The 17,132-nt window shown below is 39.0% G+C and overlaps 2 protein-coding genes across 10 annotated transcripts in view; one reads left to right on the plus strand and one right to left on the minus strand.

The window, feature by feature from the left end:
- Window positions 1-2,525, plus strand: part of ctbp1 (C-terminal binding protein 1) — a 35,633-nt gene extending 33,108 nt beyond the window's left edge. For all 9 annotated transcript variants that reach the window (XM_077235805.1, XM_077235800.1, XM_077235803.1 and 6 more), the window contains one exon: window positions 1,241-2,525. In XM_077235805.1, coding sequence (XP_077091920.1) covers window positions 1,241-1,427 — 187 coding nt within the window. In that variant the 3' untranslated portion in view covers window positions 1,428-2,525. The remainder of the gene's footprint in view (window positions 1-1,240) is intronic.
- Window positions 2,005-16,154, minus strand: ppp2r2cb (protein phosphatase 2, regulatory subunit B, gamma b). The gene is made up of 10 exons (XM_077235808.1): window positions 15,739-16,154; window positions 15,210-15,308; window positions 14,063-14,160; window positions 13,386-13,527; window positions 13,178-13,290; window positions 12,930-13,107; window positions 9,185-9,349; window positions 8,511-8,680; window positions 6,439-6,530; window positions 2,005-6,326 (listed from the first exon to the last, which is right to left on the minus strand). The coding sequence occupies exons 2-10, from the start codon at window positions 15,265-15,267 to the stop codon at window positions 5,999-6,001; spliced, it is 1,344 nt and encodes a 447-aa protein (XP_077091923.1). The 5' UTR covers window positions 15,268-15,308; window positions 15,739-16,154; the 3' UTR covers window positions 2,005-5,998.
- Between the last annotated feature and the right edge of the window lie 978 nt (window positions 16,155-17,132).

A 17,132-nucleotide genomic window follows, 5' to 3' on the forward strand; every position in this document is an offset into this window, starting at 1 on the left:
GCTGGTCACTTTGTAAAACCACCAGCCACAGTGACTGGTGAGCAAAAAAGTTAATGTCAAGCCCTGATTACTAAAGTATAACTAGAATATATATTCACTAGTGAAATTTCCATTACTTTTCCATGGCTTTTAAGACAAACAATCCTTGAAAAACACAGTTTTAGTGTTTCCGTGCCATTATAAAATCACTATAACACACGGCCTCGAGCTGCTTAATGCTTTTATAGAACAGCAAAATTATATGACAAACTTCCAATAAAAAAAAAAGATTATTAAAAATAATAATCCAATCTTTTTGTAATATACAGAGCCCCTAAAGGGACCTTTGCAAAAATATAAAATTATACAGACTTTCACGTGTGCATGGGAAACTATTGTGCAATAATTTTTTAATTGGCCGTTAAAGTTTTTATGGGGCAATATAAATATTTTGCCCTAATGAAATCAAAAATCAAAATGAAATTATGAACCATTAAACTTAGCATATAGGACGATGCACACTGAGCCGCATATTGTGGCATCAGCCCATTTCGCAGCGCAGTTTCTCGGCCCCCAAAGCAGACATAAGGCTTTGGTATTGTAGATACTGCCCTAACGAAAGTCAAATATTGAGCAAACTGATCTCTGTTATTTCATGCACATCCATGCTCTCTTTTACTTCAGAGTAAGATGGCAGTGACGCACAAAGGAAATAGGTTATAGTATACATAAACCGGAAATTATGACCATGCTCATGTGAAACGTTTCTCGTGTGCATGCAAAAGTCTGTATATTTTTGTAAATTCAGTAAAAACATTAATATTGTGAAATATTATTACAATTTAAAATGACTATTTTCTATTTTAATATATTTTCATATGTCATTTATTACTGTGACTGTAAAGCTGAATATTTCCAGGATTCTTTTGATGAATTCCATTTTTTTTTTTTTTACAGAAATATTTTGTAACATTATTACCGTCTTTACTGTGACTTTTGATAAGGTTAATGCATCCCTACTAAATAAAGCTATACATTTCTTTAAAAAAAAAAAAAAAGAGATCTCACTGACTCTAAAAATTTTAATGGGAGTGTAGCACATGATGTATGTACATTTAAACTTGGCCCATTCAATCAGATTTGTTTTAATCAACCATTATGCACACACAGTAGTTTCATAGAGACATGGAGGGCTTCACTGCTGGGACAGTTGCTCTATTGCAGGTGTTTAATAGGTTTTAACATTATTCCCCTTCCGCAGGTACCCCCCGGGCATAGTGAGCCTCGCTTCAGGGGGTCTACCACCACCAGTGGAGGGCATCATGCCAAGTGCCGTGCCCATAACCCACAGCTTGCCCACCGTAGCCCACCCTCCACACGCCCCCTCACCCGGCCAAACCGGAAAACCCGAACCCGATAGAGAGCAGCACCCCAACGAACAGTTGTAGCCCCCCTCTACAAAGGCTCTCCGTACCACTATAGAACTCTCCTGGTCCTTCTTTACCCCAAAGAAGAGCAGCGGAAACAGGCTCCCGGGCTCAGAACCAGCCACTAAAAACAACCACGACTCCAAAGTAGCCAACTCTTTGACCGATGCTGGTGGACTGCGCTCTTTGAAGTACTAGTGGGGGGAAAAAACAACAACAAAAAAAAGAGAAAACCGTGTGGATTTCAAACAAAGTTAACTTCTCCCTGATGCAAAATCCTGCTGTTTTAGATTGTAGTCTGTCCAAGTGCAGTGGGCGATCTTTTATCTGTTATTTCTTTTGTCTGTCTAATGGGTTTCATTGTTAAAACAACAGTAGCTATTACATGAATGTAACCTGTTTGTGTACAGTTTTTAGGACACGATTAATGGTTTGTAGATGATAAAAAAATAATAAAAAAAACCTGAAACCGCTTTACAGGAGGCATCTCACCACCTGATAAAAGATGCGATAAAAAGCATATTACTTTCACTCGTTTGATTTTAAAAGCCCCGAAAGAGGCGGGATTTGCACACCCTCTCAGGAAAATGTATTTCCCCCCTTCCTTCCTTCCTTCCTTCCTTCCTTTTAAATTAAACCACATAGTGCATTGTTTTTGTACCCATTTGTCTTTTTGTAGTCAAAACTAAGTACAGTACATTAAAGAACTACACTCAGTATGTTTTTATTTTTGGAGCATGTATTACCTTATGTGTTAAAGGTTAAAAAAGGAAACAGAAAAATGTTCAGATTGTGAACAAAAAGTAAAAAACAAAACAAAACAAAAACAAATTTGTCTTGTGCAAAGCTGGCGTAATGCTTGCCTGTTTGTGTGTGACTTGATTGTACCGTGTGTTTTTTTTTGTTTGTTTTTGTTTTTGAGGATGCCGGGATAGTTGCAGCTCTCTATCGCCTACATAGTTTCCTTCCTGGTAAAGTGGTAGGCTAGCAATATACATACTATATATACTATGAGATATTAATATTTTTTGTTAAACAGAGTCCAAAAAGAAATGTTTGTGACTGTATGCATTTGTATGAATTATTTTAAATGAAATAAAAGTCAGAGTTAAGCGACAAGACAACATTTCTGTGAGTTTATCGCACTTCCATGCATAAAGATATGCCAGGACAACAGAAATAGTGGAGGTTCAGTTCTCCTATGTATTTAAAACCATTTCCGAATATAAACAACACAATCACTGTGAACGCCCTCTTGTGGACATTGGTCATCACATCATATCAATAATGCAGACAAAAGGTACCAACCAGGCATCATGCTGCAAATAGTTTGTATACAGGGGAATTGTGATCTTACCTCAAAGCTGTAAATTAGCTTGCTCTGAAGAATCGGTATTAAAGGAGTCCTTCACCCAAATTTTCTGTTATTCTTTGCTCACTCTCGTGTATTTCCAAACTAGTTTTGAAGAATGTTCACCTGGGAATACCAAGCTCCAGAAAGGCTTCACTGAATAATAATAAAAAAACCATTTTATGTTACCATTGGTTTTAGTGTAGTGTATGGAACAGACCAAAATTTAAAGGGGTCATGACATGAGAAATTAAATTTGCCTTGATCTTTTGACATCTAAGAGATCAGTGAACCATTAAAACATCTGGCAAGTTTCAGAGCTTAAAACGTCCTCATTATAAACAAAGCATTTATTTAGTCAAGCTCCAAAAACGGTGCTTTTTGATATTTGGAGGACTTGTGACATCACACAGGCAAATGCATTTGCATATGACTGTCTATGAGTGCAAGACATCGACGAATAGTTACACATCACTGCACCATAGGGCCCGCCGAATGCTAGCATTGTGTAAAAAATCAAATCGAACCCATTATAATCACTGACGCTGTCTACAGTAAATATGCTCGCTGACTTCACTCCACACTCTTGTCTACTGACAAGAGGACTAAAGGAAGAGTAAGTAAAAGAGTAAAGGATCGTTCGCTTTGACGCGTCCAGTCTAAACAGCTCATTTGCTCATTTCTTTATAAATTCAGAAAGATCCCAGAGACAGACAAGTGGATGGTTTATTTTTAATGGCGTCCTGGATCGCGTCGCAGGATTATATGTTTGTTAAGAGAATTTGACTGCATCTTGTTTTGTAAACGAGGCAGAGTAATGGAGAGTTCGCAAACACACTTTTGTTGGCAGATGAAGCAGTCAGCTGGATTGGATCTGACAGCAGCTGCATTGAAAAACCATAAGTAAACGATTTCATAATGCTTTCTGTAAATTACGGTTTTATCTTGATAATGAATTTAACACACAGTTGCCGTTTACTCACAAGCCTTAAAGGAGACGCCCTTCAAAAAAGGGATACTTTCAGACAGAGGGTCAGAATGAAGGTTGAAAATCAATACAATACAAAACAATACAAGTCGACAAGTTTGCTAAGAAGTATTTCCTACTCAAGCTAAGCAGTATTTGACTCATGTCAAGCCTATTCAATAAGAACAGACTTTTTGTCAGTGACGATTAACCCCTTTAAGTTGTTTATAGCTCTTTTCGAACGGGATCAGGTTTACAAGGCTAGATGGAGTAATATCATTTTACCACATGACTTCTGTTATATTAATGGCCAATTCACACGGGATGAGAGATAGCAGAAGTGGGAGGGGTAACTCGATTTACACACTGCCGTCAACTTCCTGTCATCATGTGTGTATTATTATGCTTCCTGATATCATGTGCGCAAACACATATAATAAATTATATATTTATATATATAAAACAGTTAAGTCCAGTCGAATGAGGTATTAATTAAATTCAAAAATTGGATTATGTTGGTAATAGGCACTTACCTAACGCTAAAAGAAGTTTCGTGCCTCTAACAAGTGCTTTCGACCTTCTTTTGATCTGAATGGTGTGGGAAACACTTGAGTTTTGCCACAGACTTGTCCCACCGCCTAGAACACAACTGAATGGATTTTCAAGCGCCTCCATATTTGAAAAACCGTGGAAAACTACTTTAAAACAGGAAATGAATGAAAATGTACGTACATATTTACAGCGGGTCTATTCTCACGGGATTAGTATAACCTGAGGTAATTTTTCCAGACCTTTTTACAGTAGGTAAAAGTCGGCCTAATCTTTACTGACATTGTCCGTAATGATTTCTGTGATGCACATTCTGACGGGACTAAAATCACAGAGAAGCTCTGCTGATAATTACTTTACCCCACCTCTTCATGTTAAACTAATCCTGTCAGAATAGGGCTTAAGTTCGCTGAAAACGGTCACTGCACCATTAAAAAACATGTACACATTTTCAAGCTTGCTATGTTTGACGCCAACAGCGGCAAACTACATTGGTCCTTGCATGTCTCTTAACTGTGCCAATTTTGAAAACGCAGAATCGCAATGACCTTGCAAGATACCGTAGAACTACTGTGTGTTTTTTCCAACGCTATCTCACGATCAATTCGTACGAGTGAGTAAAAGCTGGCTAATATGTACGAATTTGTATGACCTCACTCGTACGAATTCGTACGTTTTGTCTAAACCCCAGTAATGGGTTTAGGGGCGGGGTCAGGGGTAGTTAATTCATTCAAATTCATACGAATTGGGCAACTCGTAAAATATGTATGATTTAGCAAAAAACGTACGAATTCATACGAGTGAGATCGTATGAATTCGTACGAATTAGCCACCTCGTAAAATTCAAACGAATTGCCGGGTTGTTTTTTTCATATTGTGGGGAAAATAGAGCAGCATGAACATCCCGCTGAATTTCTCCTCAGGAAGAAAATCAAACAGATTTGGAATGACATGAGGGTGAGAATTTCTTTTTCATTTTTGGCTGAGCTGTTTCTTCAACACATTAAATAAAATCATCCAACCAGTAAGTGTGTGTTCAAAAGCGTTGAATTGGGAATGCTCATTACACATTGAGGTGGGGGTGGTGATGACTCAGCATTGAAACTGATCCCTCCACATGCTGTTTTCCTTCCAGCAATGTCTCTTAGCAGACCTCCATAATTCCTACATCCTGTCCTCTGCTTGTTCTGGATTTCGTTTTTGTGAGTTTTGCCATTGAACATAGGAAGAGGCCTTAGAGAGTCCCTGAGCAGTTTTGTCAAACCAAAGAAAACTGAAGAAAACTCAAGCCTGAGAAGAAGGAACAGACACGAAATTCTATACAAGCAGTGCAGAGCGTTGTAAAGCATTGTCAAGGCTCTGATTCGCTTACAATCATTATTGTTAAATAAGCCCTGTTCATGATGAGCAAGCAGCTTTGTAAACATGCATGTGCGATCTGTATGTTTCAGGGTAGCTGAACATTATCTAACCCGAGTGTTCATACTGCATGCCATGCAATAGCACTGAATCTGAGCGATACATTTTCATTCAAAACCACAGTTATAGTTTCTATTATTCAATTGTTAGGGTTGTATTCGTAATAGTTTTTCGAGATTGTTCTGATACTGGTGACACTGAATGCAAATGGGAAATGTGATAATAAAGGGCAATAAAAAGGACTGGATCTTGGACGTGTTTTGTGCCACAAGACTGTGTAACATTACAAAGTCAGATTTGGGTGCGTCATTTGGGAGGCGCACTTTGTATTTCCGGTGTGTTGTGATGTCCGTTGGCCGTCAGTCTGTCCTGGAAAATGTAGAGGTTGTTGCTGGCAGCGATGGCGATGATGTTTTCTTTGGGATGCCAGGCGGTATGGAGGATTTTCTTCCTGAAGTCCAGACTGTCCACGCTGACGTCCGTCTCTTTCCGTTTCTTCCCCACACACACGCGCCTCGGCTGCAGGACGGCGCGCCGCTTACACATCTCACGACTGGCCTCCAGAGTCACGTCACGCCGGCTCGCCCGGTCAAACATTCGGAAGTAGTTGTTGTAAGCCCCCGTCATTATCACGCTGCGGAGGAAGAGAGGGATTGAGAGGGAACAGATGCACAGCATGTGGATCCACTCGAGTTATATTTCAGAGGTCAAAGGTGGTGTTGTAAAGGTTATGGTTAGGGCCTCACCTGTCCGTTCCATTCCAAGCACATTCAAACTTGTCAAAAATACAATCGCTTTTATACAAAGAGCACAGTTTGGTTCGCAAGTAGTCGTGGACCTAAAAAGACAAGCAAAAATGAGACAGAGAATTCTGTACAAAAAAAGTTAAGCGCTCATGATAATGCTGTGAAGTCATGATATAGGACAGGAATGTTGCTTTATACTGTAGGTTAAAAACATAATCTGTAATTAAATAAAACCATTTTGGTTTTGGCTTTTCTTCAATAGAGAATTAAAAGGATTTTTAAAGGTCTCACCATTGAGGTGCTTTTTGTTCAACTACATCAAGATGTTTGATGGAGCTGCCATCTCCTTTTCCTGAAGATCTATTTCTATCATGACAACTCTTTTGTACGGTAATGGATATGACAATGTTAATGTATTTGGTCTGGTCAGAGCAAATACAGAGACTTGCTTACAGCAGCGTGTCTGTGTATCTATTAGCAGTAGCATGTAAGACATACTGTTGCTGCACAAATAGCATTTATGATATAACCCGTAGCAGATCTATACAGGTGGAGCTGGGGAAGATGGAGGGTTTCAGAAGTACTCTGAAAGTGCTGCAAACTGCCACAGCAAACACTGACCAACTATTTCCATGTCGATCAGCAAGCTCATCGGCTGCAGATGCGACAGAAACCAATCAGCTTGTGCCGTGTAGTTAACAATGTAATTGTCAGCAGGGTACAGCCATTTGTAGTGGTGTCCAAAACCATAGTGGACGCTATCAAGTGCACTCATTCAATCCCACAATGCACCGCAATAACGATTGTACAACCTTTGTGCGCTCAATGGCTAGGGAATAGCCGTAATAGCTCGCGCACCGAATGAATTCACGCATCTGACCAGAAGATGGCGCCAGCAGCTGATTCATCCATTTTCCAAACCGCTGGTCCAAGGTGGCTACCGCGTAATATCATACAGGTATAAATTCATTTTTAATTGATTACATTTTTTCATTAAGGTTCATACATAGTTTCCATGAAAGAGTTTAAGATGTTTTAAATGATTATTAAACAGCAAACACAAACAATGCAAAAGCAGCAGCCCACTTGGCGCACTCAGCGTCCGAATTCACTCACTCATCTTCATTCACTCCTTCAAGTGAACTATATTAGTGGAGTAATGTAGGGAATAGTGAATGAGGGAATAGGGGGCGATTTCGGACACAGCCTTGGTGTTTATATATTATTAGTCCTCCATGGTTACTTTACTTAATTTTACCTTATTACGTTTTCATTCTACTTTCTAAAGACAAATGTGCATATATTTATATAATAATTATATATTTATATTTTAATAATAATATCATATTTTGAATTCAATTTTTATTATATATATATATTTTCAGTGTTCTTTTGAATAAGTTTGAGTAATTTTAAGTGCTTTTTTCATTTTTATTAGTTTTTTCTATTCAGCTTTAATTTTATTTCCGTTTTTGTTTGAATCATTTTAGTACTTTAACTTCAACTTCAACTGAAATTTTATTTTAATCAGTTGCCAAGGCAACATTTTTACTTTTCATTTATTAAAAAGGGTTTTAATTTTAACCTTTTCATCTAATGTTTATATTTTATTTTATTTCAGATTTATTTAATTAAAGAAAACAATGTTTAATAGTTTTAGTTTCAGTCTCAGCTAAAAACAGTTGATTCATTATAACAATTACTTAATTATATATTTTCTTAATAATAATAATAATATACTCCTAACATAGGGTAGACAACAGACAAAACTGTAAATTTAACACAAAGTAAAAAAAATGTTGGGCTTTATTGCAATAACTATAAAAGTCAGTTTAATGTAGCAAACAACATTTTCTCTTTATAATATCACACTTACTATTTCTTTTACGTGAGGAAGTTTCAAAATTGAAAACCACTGGTATGGTACTATCATTGTATATGTCCAAAACAATATTTCTATGCTACTTTTGGGTTAGTGAGGCCACTTCATGCACTGAGAGGCTTGGATCCCTTCTAGCTAAAACACTGTGTGAGTTTGTGTATATGTTTGAGTGAGTGAATAGGTGAGAGACCTGGTATGTTTCCACAGGTTTATTTTCCATGTTGAGGTCCCAGACTTTAGCAGTGAGATAATCTCTAGTCAGCAGGTAGCGGCCGCTGTGACTGAACTTCACATCTGACACAGAGGAAACAATCTCTGAGAAGAACGAGCGGCGGGCTGGATCCACTGCCTCTTCATACACTGTAATGGAGTGAGCACACAGATATAAAAGCACTTCATTTAATTCAAAGCATTATGACATTAACAACCATTTGAATGTAAACAAGTATCACCTGACCCTACATTAAATATGGACAATGGCAAATTGAGTTTCAAATCTGAAAGTTTAAGTGCTTCAGGATATCTTCAGGAAGTTCAATTCAATTTAATCTAAAAAAAAAAAAAAACACTTTTCATAGGCTAGTGAATTAGTGAATATAATAGGGACATATTTACTAATTCACTAGCCTATTAAAAGTGTTTTTTTTTTTTTAGATTAAATTAAATTGAACTTAAGTCTTTGGAACAACATTACTGCTAACCACTAAGATTTTAGGTTTAGGCCTGAAGGAATTGATGATTTCAGGGGTAGTTACAGGTTATGGTTGACAGGAATGTTGTTTCAAGACCAACAAAATCAGAACATTCAGAAGAATTTTGTACTTGGCAGTATGGTTTTCCATTATATGCATGTGCGTGGCTTACATTTGGCATGCTGGTCGCAGAGCGCGCGAGCTCTCATGTCACAGAGGCGTGTGGTTCCTGTGCTGCTGCTGAAGGCCAGCAGGTGGCAGTGGTCAGGGTGAAACTCTGCCACTGTGATCACCTCACTGAGGTCCTCCATGTTTTCCGGCTTTAAATCTACAATATCTGACAGAAACTCACTGAGGAACCCTGACAAACTGAGGTTTTATATCATCACTAATTCATAACAACATTTCTAACAGTAACTATTAACAAAAAGTCAGAAACAAAAAGCTTTCTTCTGGATTTCTGTAGGGTTGCGCCACCCGTTTGCAGGTTCTTGCTTAAACTGGAACACAAAGAGGCTACGACATGTAACTACTAGCTAGTTTGTAGCTAACTGTTTTGTAACTGTAGCTAACTAGTTTGTAATTTATTCACTTGCACCATTTGTTCTGTAACGTTAATGGGTTGGTGGAGGGTTGGCAGAGGAACTAGAGATGTGAGGTACAAAACTGTTTAGCCTAGAGTGTCAAGTGACTCTTTAAAGCCCCTTTCACACAGAGATTCCGGAAAATACACGGATAAAGTGACCTGGGATTTGAACCGGGTTCATTTGACATTGGTTCATTCACACTGCCAGTGATTTCACACACACAACCCGTAAAAATCACGTGACATCGATGTGACATGTAATGTCTCAGCAGCGTCTATAGTTTGCTTAGGAGTTGCGATTTCTCTCTCTTGAAACCACACTTGTTAATTTTTTTCGCTGATTCGATCATAAGCTAGCGCATTACGTACCGTTTCACGCTGGCGAACGATCCCGGCTTCAGCGCCATCATTACGACACGGCATTGATTACGGCTTTTGTTCACACAGCGCGCGTTCCGGGACTGAACACGGCAATGTTGCATCAATCCCGGGACGTGTTTGCGTTCACACAGAAGGTGTTCTGGCAATTTCCCGGCAATTTCCCGGGATCAACGTGCTGTGTGAAAGGGGCTTAAATAAGTTATTGAATCATTCACTCAAGCGATTAGTTTAACACTATTGATTTATTCAGGAACCTAATACCACTTCTGTGTGCTGTTTAGAGATGCAAAGGTTGATTCTGTGATACAGTCTTTGATTCAGATTTGATGGGAATCTTTTTGATTTAAGTGAAGCAAAACTATAGGCAAAGTAAAAAAAAATTGCTTTTTACTTTGCCTATAGTTTTGCTTCATCTAGTTAAAGGTACATTATGTACCAAAAAACCACTAGGCCAATGTTATATTTTTTGTTTAGTTGATTACTTACAATATCCCAAATGTTTCAAACAATTTGTAAATCGTGAGAAAATTTCAATTTTAACCAAGGAAACGGGGCGTGTCAGCAGGGGTGAGGAGTCCACAGTCAATGATGTCATATCCGCGTTACCCTCGGTTTCCGCCAGGTTTGACCTCGTATGCCTAGACATAGACTTGACAGAGATGCGAGTGTTGCATGTACTTTTAGACAGGTGAGCAAATGTACATAAAACGAATCTATGTTATTTAGTTCAACATGATGAAATGTTAGAAGATGATCTGTATGTTATTCTAATGTTGATCTAGCTTAACGTACTTAGTCTCATACAGCCAACACACAACCTAACTAACAACATTCAACACACTCAAATGCCGTTTAGTGTGATAGTGTAACTGTTAGAGCAAGTGAAACAGCGCTGCATTACCTCAAGTTTGATTCGTCTAATGCCTGGTTCAGATTACACGATTTTTTTTGTCTGTTACTATAGTCACTGTGTCAGATTACGCGACTTTGACTCCTAAAATCTTGTCGTGTCGTGGACAAGAAAAATGTCAGACTACACGTTGCTTCCTGACCAGTCATCGCGTGCCGTCTTTAACGACGCGTGTGATGTCATTGAGAATGCGACACTAGCGAGTGACTTCCGGAAACGAACGTAAACAAACAATGGATGAAGCGTTGAGTGTTGTATTGGCTGTCCTGTGTTCAGAAAAACTTGAAAAAAAGAAAGAAAACCCGACAATGGACACGTTCCTGGATTGCTCGAAGAGGACAGTATGGGCTGTCAATCCTCCAAAGAGAACTTGAGGTAAAAAAATTTTTTTTACGAGCCTTTCCTCCATGTCATAACTCCACCTAATAGCACCATCGTCTCTCTTTCGTTTCGTCATTTGAAAGTTGTGTACGGCAAAGCTTCTGTGCTCCTATTGGTCAACCTCATACATGTGATGGAACCCGTCGTGGACGACCGTAAAAAAAATTGAACATGCTAGTCTTTTTTGTAGCTTGTCGCCCACTATGACACACTATACGAGATGATACGATCGAATCTTGCGTGCCGACGCCCGTTGTCGTTTACGAATCCCCACGACACCCTACGTCAAACGGATCGTGCCAAAATCGGGCTAAAATCGTGTAATCTGAACCAGGCATAATAAACTGTCCTGTGTGAGTATTAATTCAGCATTTGCGTGTAGTTCGGTAGAATGAAATGTCCTTATTCTTTTATATCCGCAGGACTCGCGTTGCGTGTGGCGCTGGTATACTTCTAGCAATCGCGCCCTGCTTCATACCACAGTCATGTTAAAAACATTAATGTATTCACTCATCCATAAAAGATCCATCAGCTTGACGACAAGATCCATAATTCAGCTTAATGTGGAATATACGTCATCAGTATACGCCTTTGTTATTGTAAGAGGTTAGCGACCCCTGGTGGCGAAAAATCCTTGCATATTGTACCTTTAAGGGACCAAACAGATACATTTACACAAAACATAAATTTTCCACTTTGTCTGGACAATCTGTTGTTTGTGGATCACAACTTGTAAGTATGTCTTATTATTTGTAGTTGCCTTTTCTATTAACAGTTCCAATTATAAGTTTTTTGTTGTTGCAACAACAATGTAAACAAAGGGCAAAGCTTTGTCTCCGCTCGCCTGCAATCCAATATTAGTGTTGATATAGTGTTTACTGTAGCTTTTGTAAGACTGTTCACTTCCCCTAAGGAAAATTAACCTTGGTTTTGTGATCGATTACTGCTTGTATTATAAGTAATGTAATTACAACAAAAAAAGCATACTACTCTGAAACGTCCTGTGAAATCTGTGCTTGCAAAGTGCATGAAATCTGTTTTGGATGCTCCTCTTGTGCATGAAATCTGTTTTGGATGCTCCTCTTGTGCATGAAATCTGTTTTGGATGCTCCTCTTGTTTGTTAACATTGTCAGGGTCTGAACCAGGTTTGAAATTGCCGCCATCCTTTATATTTACACCTAATCAGATGAAACTCGCGGTTATGGTAAGGGACGTGACATTTCCCGAACACTCACTTCTCCGCCAAGCGGTGCCAATCTCAACGCACTGGGCCAGCTAACCAATCACACCACATTTCAGAAGGAGGAGTTTCATCAAAACAGAAACTAAACAACACATTCGGGTTAGACTGGGAAAAGAGGAGCTGTAATAATGTAAAATATGTGAAAAATAATGTTTTTTTTAACAATTAAGCATGAAAGCATATGCTAGTACACCCCAAAAACAAAATCAAGACTTCGTAAAAGGGCATAATAGGTCACCTTTAATTTGAAACTCACGCACAGCTGATGTGCTAAATCTGCTAAAAAGATTGATCACCATGTTGTTTAGTGCTCAGCAACATGCTAAAAGCCACTCAAAGCACCTTAGCACCTTTCAAATCTAGTTTTATCCATATCTCTTTGCAGCTCTCTCTCACGGTAAAATGATGAGGATACTGAAGCTGCGGTCCGTGATGCTGAGATGCCACAGGTTAATTCTCAGGTCATCAGCAGACAGGTACGTCTCACAGTCGCTGTTAACACTGATGGAGTTGATGTGATATGCATGTGCGTTAGCAAAAACACGGCGTGGGGTCGCCTCCACCAGCAGATCCATCGGCCGCAGGACAGGGACCTGCACCAGCAGAAACTCACATCAGGCAATGAGAAGAAACAGAAAAGAAGAACTGAGAAATGCCACACACCTGTAGAGTGGTGACTGTTGAGAGGTCCTTCAGTCTGCCTTCCTCGTCTCTGAGATTATACCCTTCTGCTCGCTTGTCTCTCTCACTCACCTTCCACAGCTTTACGGTCTTATCTGACAAGAATCAAAAAAGGTATGTTATTATTAATGATTCATCCCTGTGCTTTGGCATTGTATGATTTAATGCAATCAAGAGTTTTAGCGATTACCATTGGTGGAGAGGAGGAAGTGGGCGGGGTTGTGTGGAGGCAGCCAGCGAATCTTATTGATTTTCTCTTCAATCTCCAAACTTTTCAGGTAATCAAACTCAGGCTCATGACTCTGAAATGTACTATAAACATTATATTCGCCCTAAAAGAGAGAGGTAGCGGGACAAGATAACAAACTGTTTTTAGCATAAAGGAATTATGAGTTAATTGTCTGTTAGCTTTTAGGGCATCTGTATATAAAAAGTTAACCCAAAAAAGTAAACAAGCTATGCATATTAAAAATGTATTGAGCCTCATTCTTAAAACATGAGGGGAATGAATTTTTGCTTAAATCATTCATAAAATAATTCTTACGTAAACTCTCAAATCTGCTAATATACCTCAGATAGCAAATTACATCTGGCCCAGTTGTGGCCCACATCTCCCACATTCTTCTGGCCCACATACTCAACCTGAGTGTGGCTGGCAATAGCATATATATCCGGGCCTCATCTGGGCCAACTGTGGCACATATGGCTCAGTTCTGGCAGCGTCAAAGTAAAACCAAACAAAGGCCACGCACAGCAAGCCACAACTCACACTAAAACCAGCTTGATGTGTGTGGGCCAGATACAATGTATGACCTTTGCTGCTGGCAGAACTGAGCGAAAAGAGTGTTTGTCAGAGATATCTCTCACCTGTGGTTCTCTCTGAAAGATGACAACCCTCCCACCCTTATCACCCGTGGCCAAGAACTCTCCAGTCTGGTTGAACTCCACCGTAGAGATGACATCCGCTGAAACACAGACACGATTGAAAAAGAAATAATTTGTATGTGAATCAAAATACTCTTTTGGTTGATCTGAGAAAGGAATCACTTTTTTTTTGTAAATCCACAGGCCTCTATTTATTGTAATGTGCTGTCAATAAAACTGCAGATCTGCTCAGTCAATATTAGACGTGCCTGAGTCAAACCTTGCTTTGCCAAAGTAAACTAATGTAATATTTGTATTTGAATACAGATCCAAACATTTTTTATGTCAAGGTGTGCACATTCGATGTGTAAAAACCAATACAAAGGTCGAAAAGGGTCTCTGTCTAGTTAAAGTACTCATCAAAAGTTTGGACACTTTTTGTTATGACTAATTCCCACATTTTGAAATAATGGGGAAGTCATCAAAACTATGAAATAACACAAATGGAAACACAAATGGAAATATGGAAATTATGTTCTGCACACCAGGGTTATTACAAAAAATGAATGTGTTACGTGAAATAAAAGTTAACTGAAATACAATACAATGTTAAAAAACCTTACAATTATTTTATTTCAACTAGTTGCCAAAGAAACATTTCTAATTTTCATTCTTGATGTAATATAAAACTCTAAAACTGAAATGAAAATTAATAAAATCTATAAAGACTTATGTATACATTATATATATATATATATATATATATATATATATATATATATATATATATATATATATATATATATATATATATATAACCTAATAAAAATGAAAAATAACAAAATTACTAAAATGAAAACAGAAAATATGTAAATAATTTAAACTATTAATAAAAACTATAATAGTATCTCAATGATACTAAAAAAACACTGATGCATACTCGTTCTCTCAAAGACTTCACAAGGTGCTTTAAAACAGTATTGAAGTTGTTACTACTTGTTGATTGCGTCATATAAAGACATTTATCTATGTCAACAAAACTATTTCAAGTATTTCAGCAAAGCCTTTACAAGAAACATCAGTGTGTCTTAAATTTTGACTGGTACTGTAGATCCACGAGAGTTTGTGGTGTGTGTGTGTGTGTGTGTACCCTCAGTGTACTCTGGCTCCAAGGCTGCGAGGTCTGAACAGAGAACCGGGCTCAGCATTCTGGGACGGAACCAAGGGCGGGGCTGCAGCTCTACCAATCCTGCAAAGAGGAGGAGTTTCATGATTAGCGTTAAAAAAGCATGAGTGGAATGGTTAGAAAATGCTACCGGTGTTTTAATGTCTGCCAGAGAGAGATGTTCCAGTGGCTGATATTCAATGCAGGTCACATGAGCCAAGCAGAGATAAACCACAAGATCTACACGATGGTTTTGATGTGCTTGATGTAATCTTGTTTTGCACCAATATAAACAACAGATTATCAGAGGGGAGGGGGGTGGGGGAGGGAATCCCAGATCTGCCACACATAAACATCCCCATCTGGTCTAAAAGCTTTAAAAGGCCTCTGAGATGTAGTTTAGGGTGATTAAAGAGGATCGCATGGCTCACTTTTGCTTGTAAACATTCAGACAGCAAAGCAAGCATGACAATTGCAATGAAAAACAAGACGTTCATAGAAAAAACACTCTTACCTTCTGTCACATCGCTGTGCTAGCAGTCGCGTTCAGATGCTGATATATTCATTCAGTTCCATTGCTGAGTTGGTGTGTACAAAAGGTGTCTGTGAAGGTGTGTGTGTGTTTGAGGAATGAGCAACACACCATCCATTTTTCATCCATCAGCATCGAGGTCTGCTGCAAAGCGTCATGGGATAAACGAGGGGTAAGTCCATGCGAAGAGACTGATGACACTCTACAGGATGTGAACTCCACAAAAAATGCTGAAGAAAAAACACATGAGGAATCTCTTGGCTCAGTTGGGACGCATCTACACCCAGAGGACCCTTTCGGTCAATTCACTCCTGTTGGGTTTTCCTGAAATCAGAAGTAAACATATGACAGCTGGATTTGTGCGTAGGCATACTGATGTTTGTGCAAAAGAATGAGGGAGGGGTAAACATTCTGCCTATTCTGCTGCATAGACTCCTCCTCCGAAGCATATCACAGAGTGGGAGACACAAAGATGCTGAGTGACACGCACTTGTCCAATCAGGCCACTGGTCAGGGAGTTGTAGCCAATGGGAGAGCAGATCAGCATCACAGAGAGCAGCATCCCCCCACTACAGCATCACACTGATACAGCTACAAGAGCGGTTGCCTGGTAACCGCATCTGTCTGTGAGAGCACAGCACGAGTCTGGCAGGAAACATGAGGCATTGCAATGGTTACATAAAGATTTGAGAAACCGTACATGATGCACTGGCAGAAAAAAGTGCAAAACTTTTACCTTTAGTGGTACAACAGTTTGTCACTGGGGCAGTACTCTTAAAAGGACAACTCTGTATCTTATATACCTCCAAAAGGTGCATTTATTTCAATCATGACGACTCTCGAAATTTTCGCGTGTGTCAATGTTAATGTGTCAATGTTAATCGGACTAGACTTTGATGTTGCTGCACAGCAAGTACTGTATGGACTTGCTACTGCTAATAGATACACAGACATGCTGCTGTGAGCATGTAAGGCCCCGTTTACAGCTGGTATTAAAATGTGTTTTGGTCAATCAGATCGGATCAGATCAAAGTAGACGAGCGAGAAACATTCCCGTTTACACCTGGGGTTTTAATCCATCCCTTTTGTCCACTTTCGACCACTTCTGTCCTGATTTCTTCAAGGGGTCTATGGGTTGGTAAATGTATGGACCTTTTCAGATCTTTTGATCTGATTGATGAAATAAGCTCACGCAATTTACAAATGAACACGACCGGAGACGACCGAAAAACAAACGGATAGATTCAGATTTCATTTCTGCTCTGACAGCCATAAGACCGAGCACTGATTGCTGTGAGTGTGTGTTAGACACCAGGAATGGCGAGAGAACATCATGCTTGGTACGTTTTTGGTCTTCAAACCAAACTTGGGTCTTC

Source organism: Siphateles boraxobius, unplaced genomic scaffold (genome assembly GCF_051911475.1).
Source record: "Siphateles boraxobius isolate OS27281-9 unplaced genomic scaffold, OSU_SipBor_1 2, whole genome shotgun sequence".
NCBI lineage: Eukaryota > Metazoa > Chordata > Actinopteri > Cypriniformes > Leuciscidae > Siphateles > Siphateles boraxobius.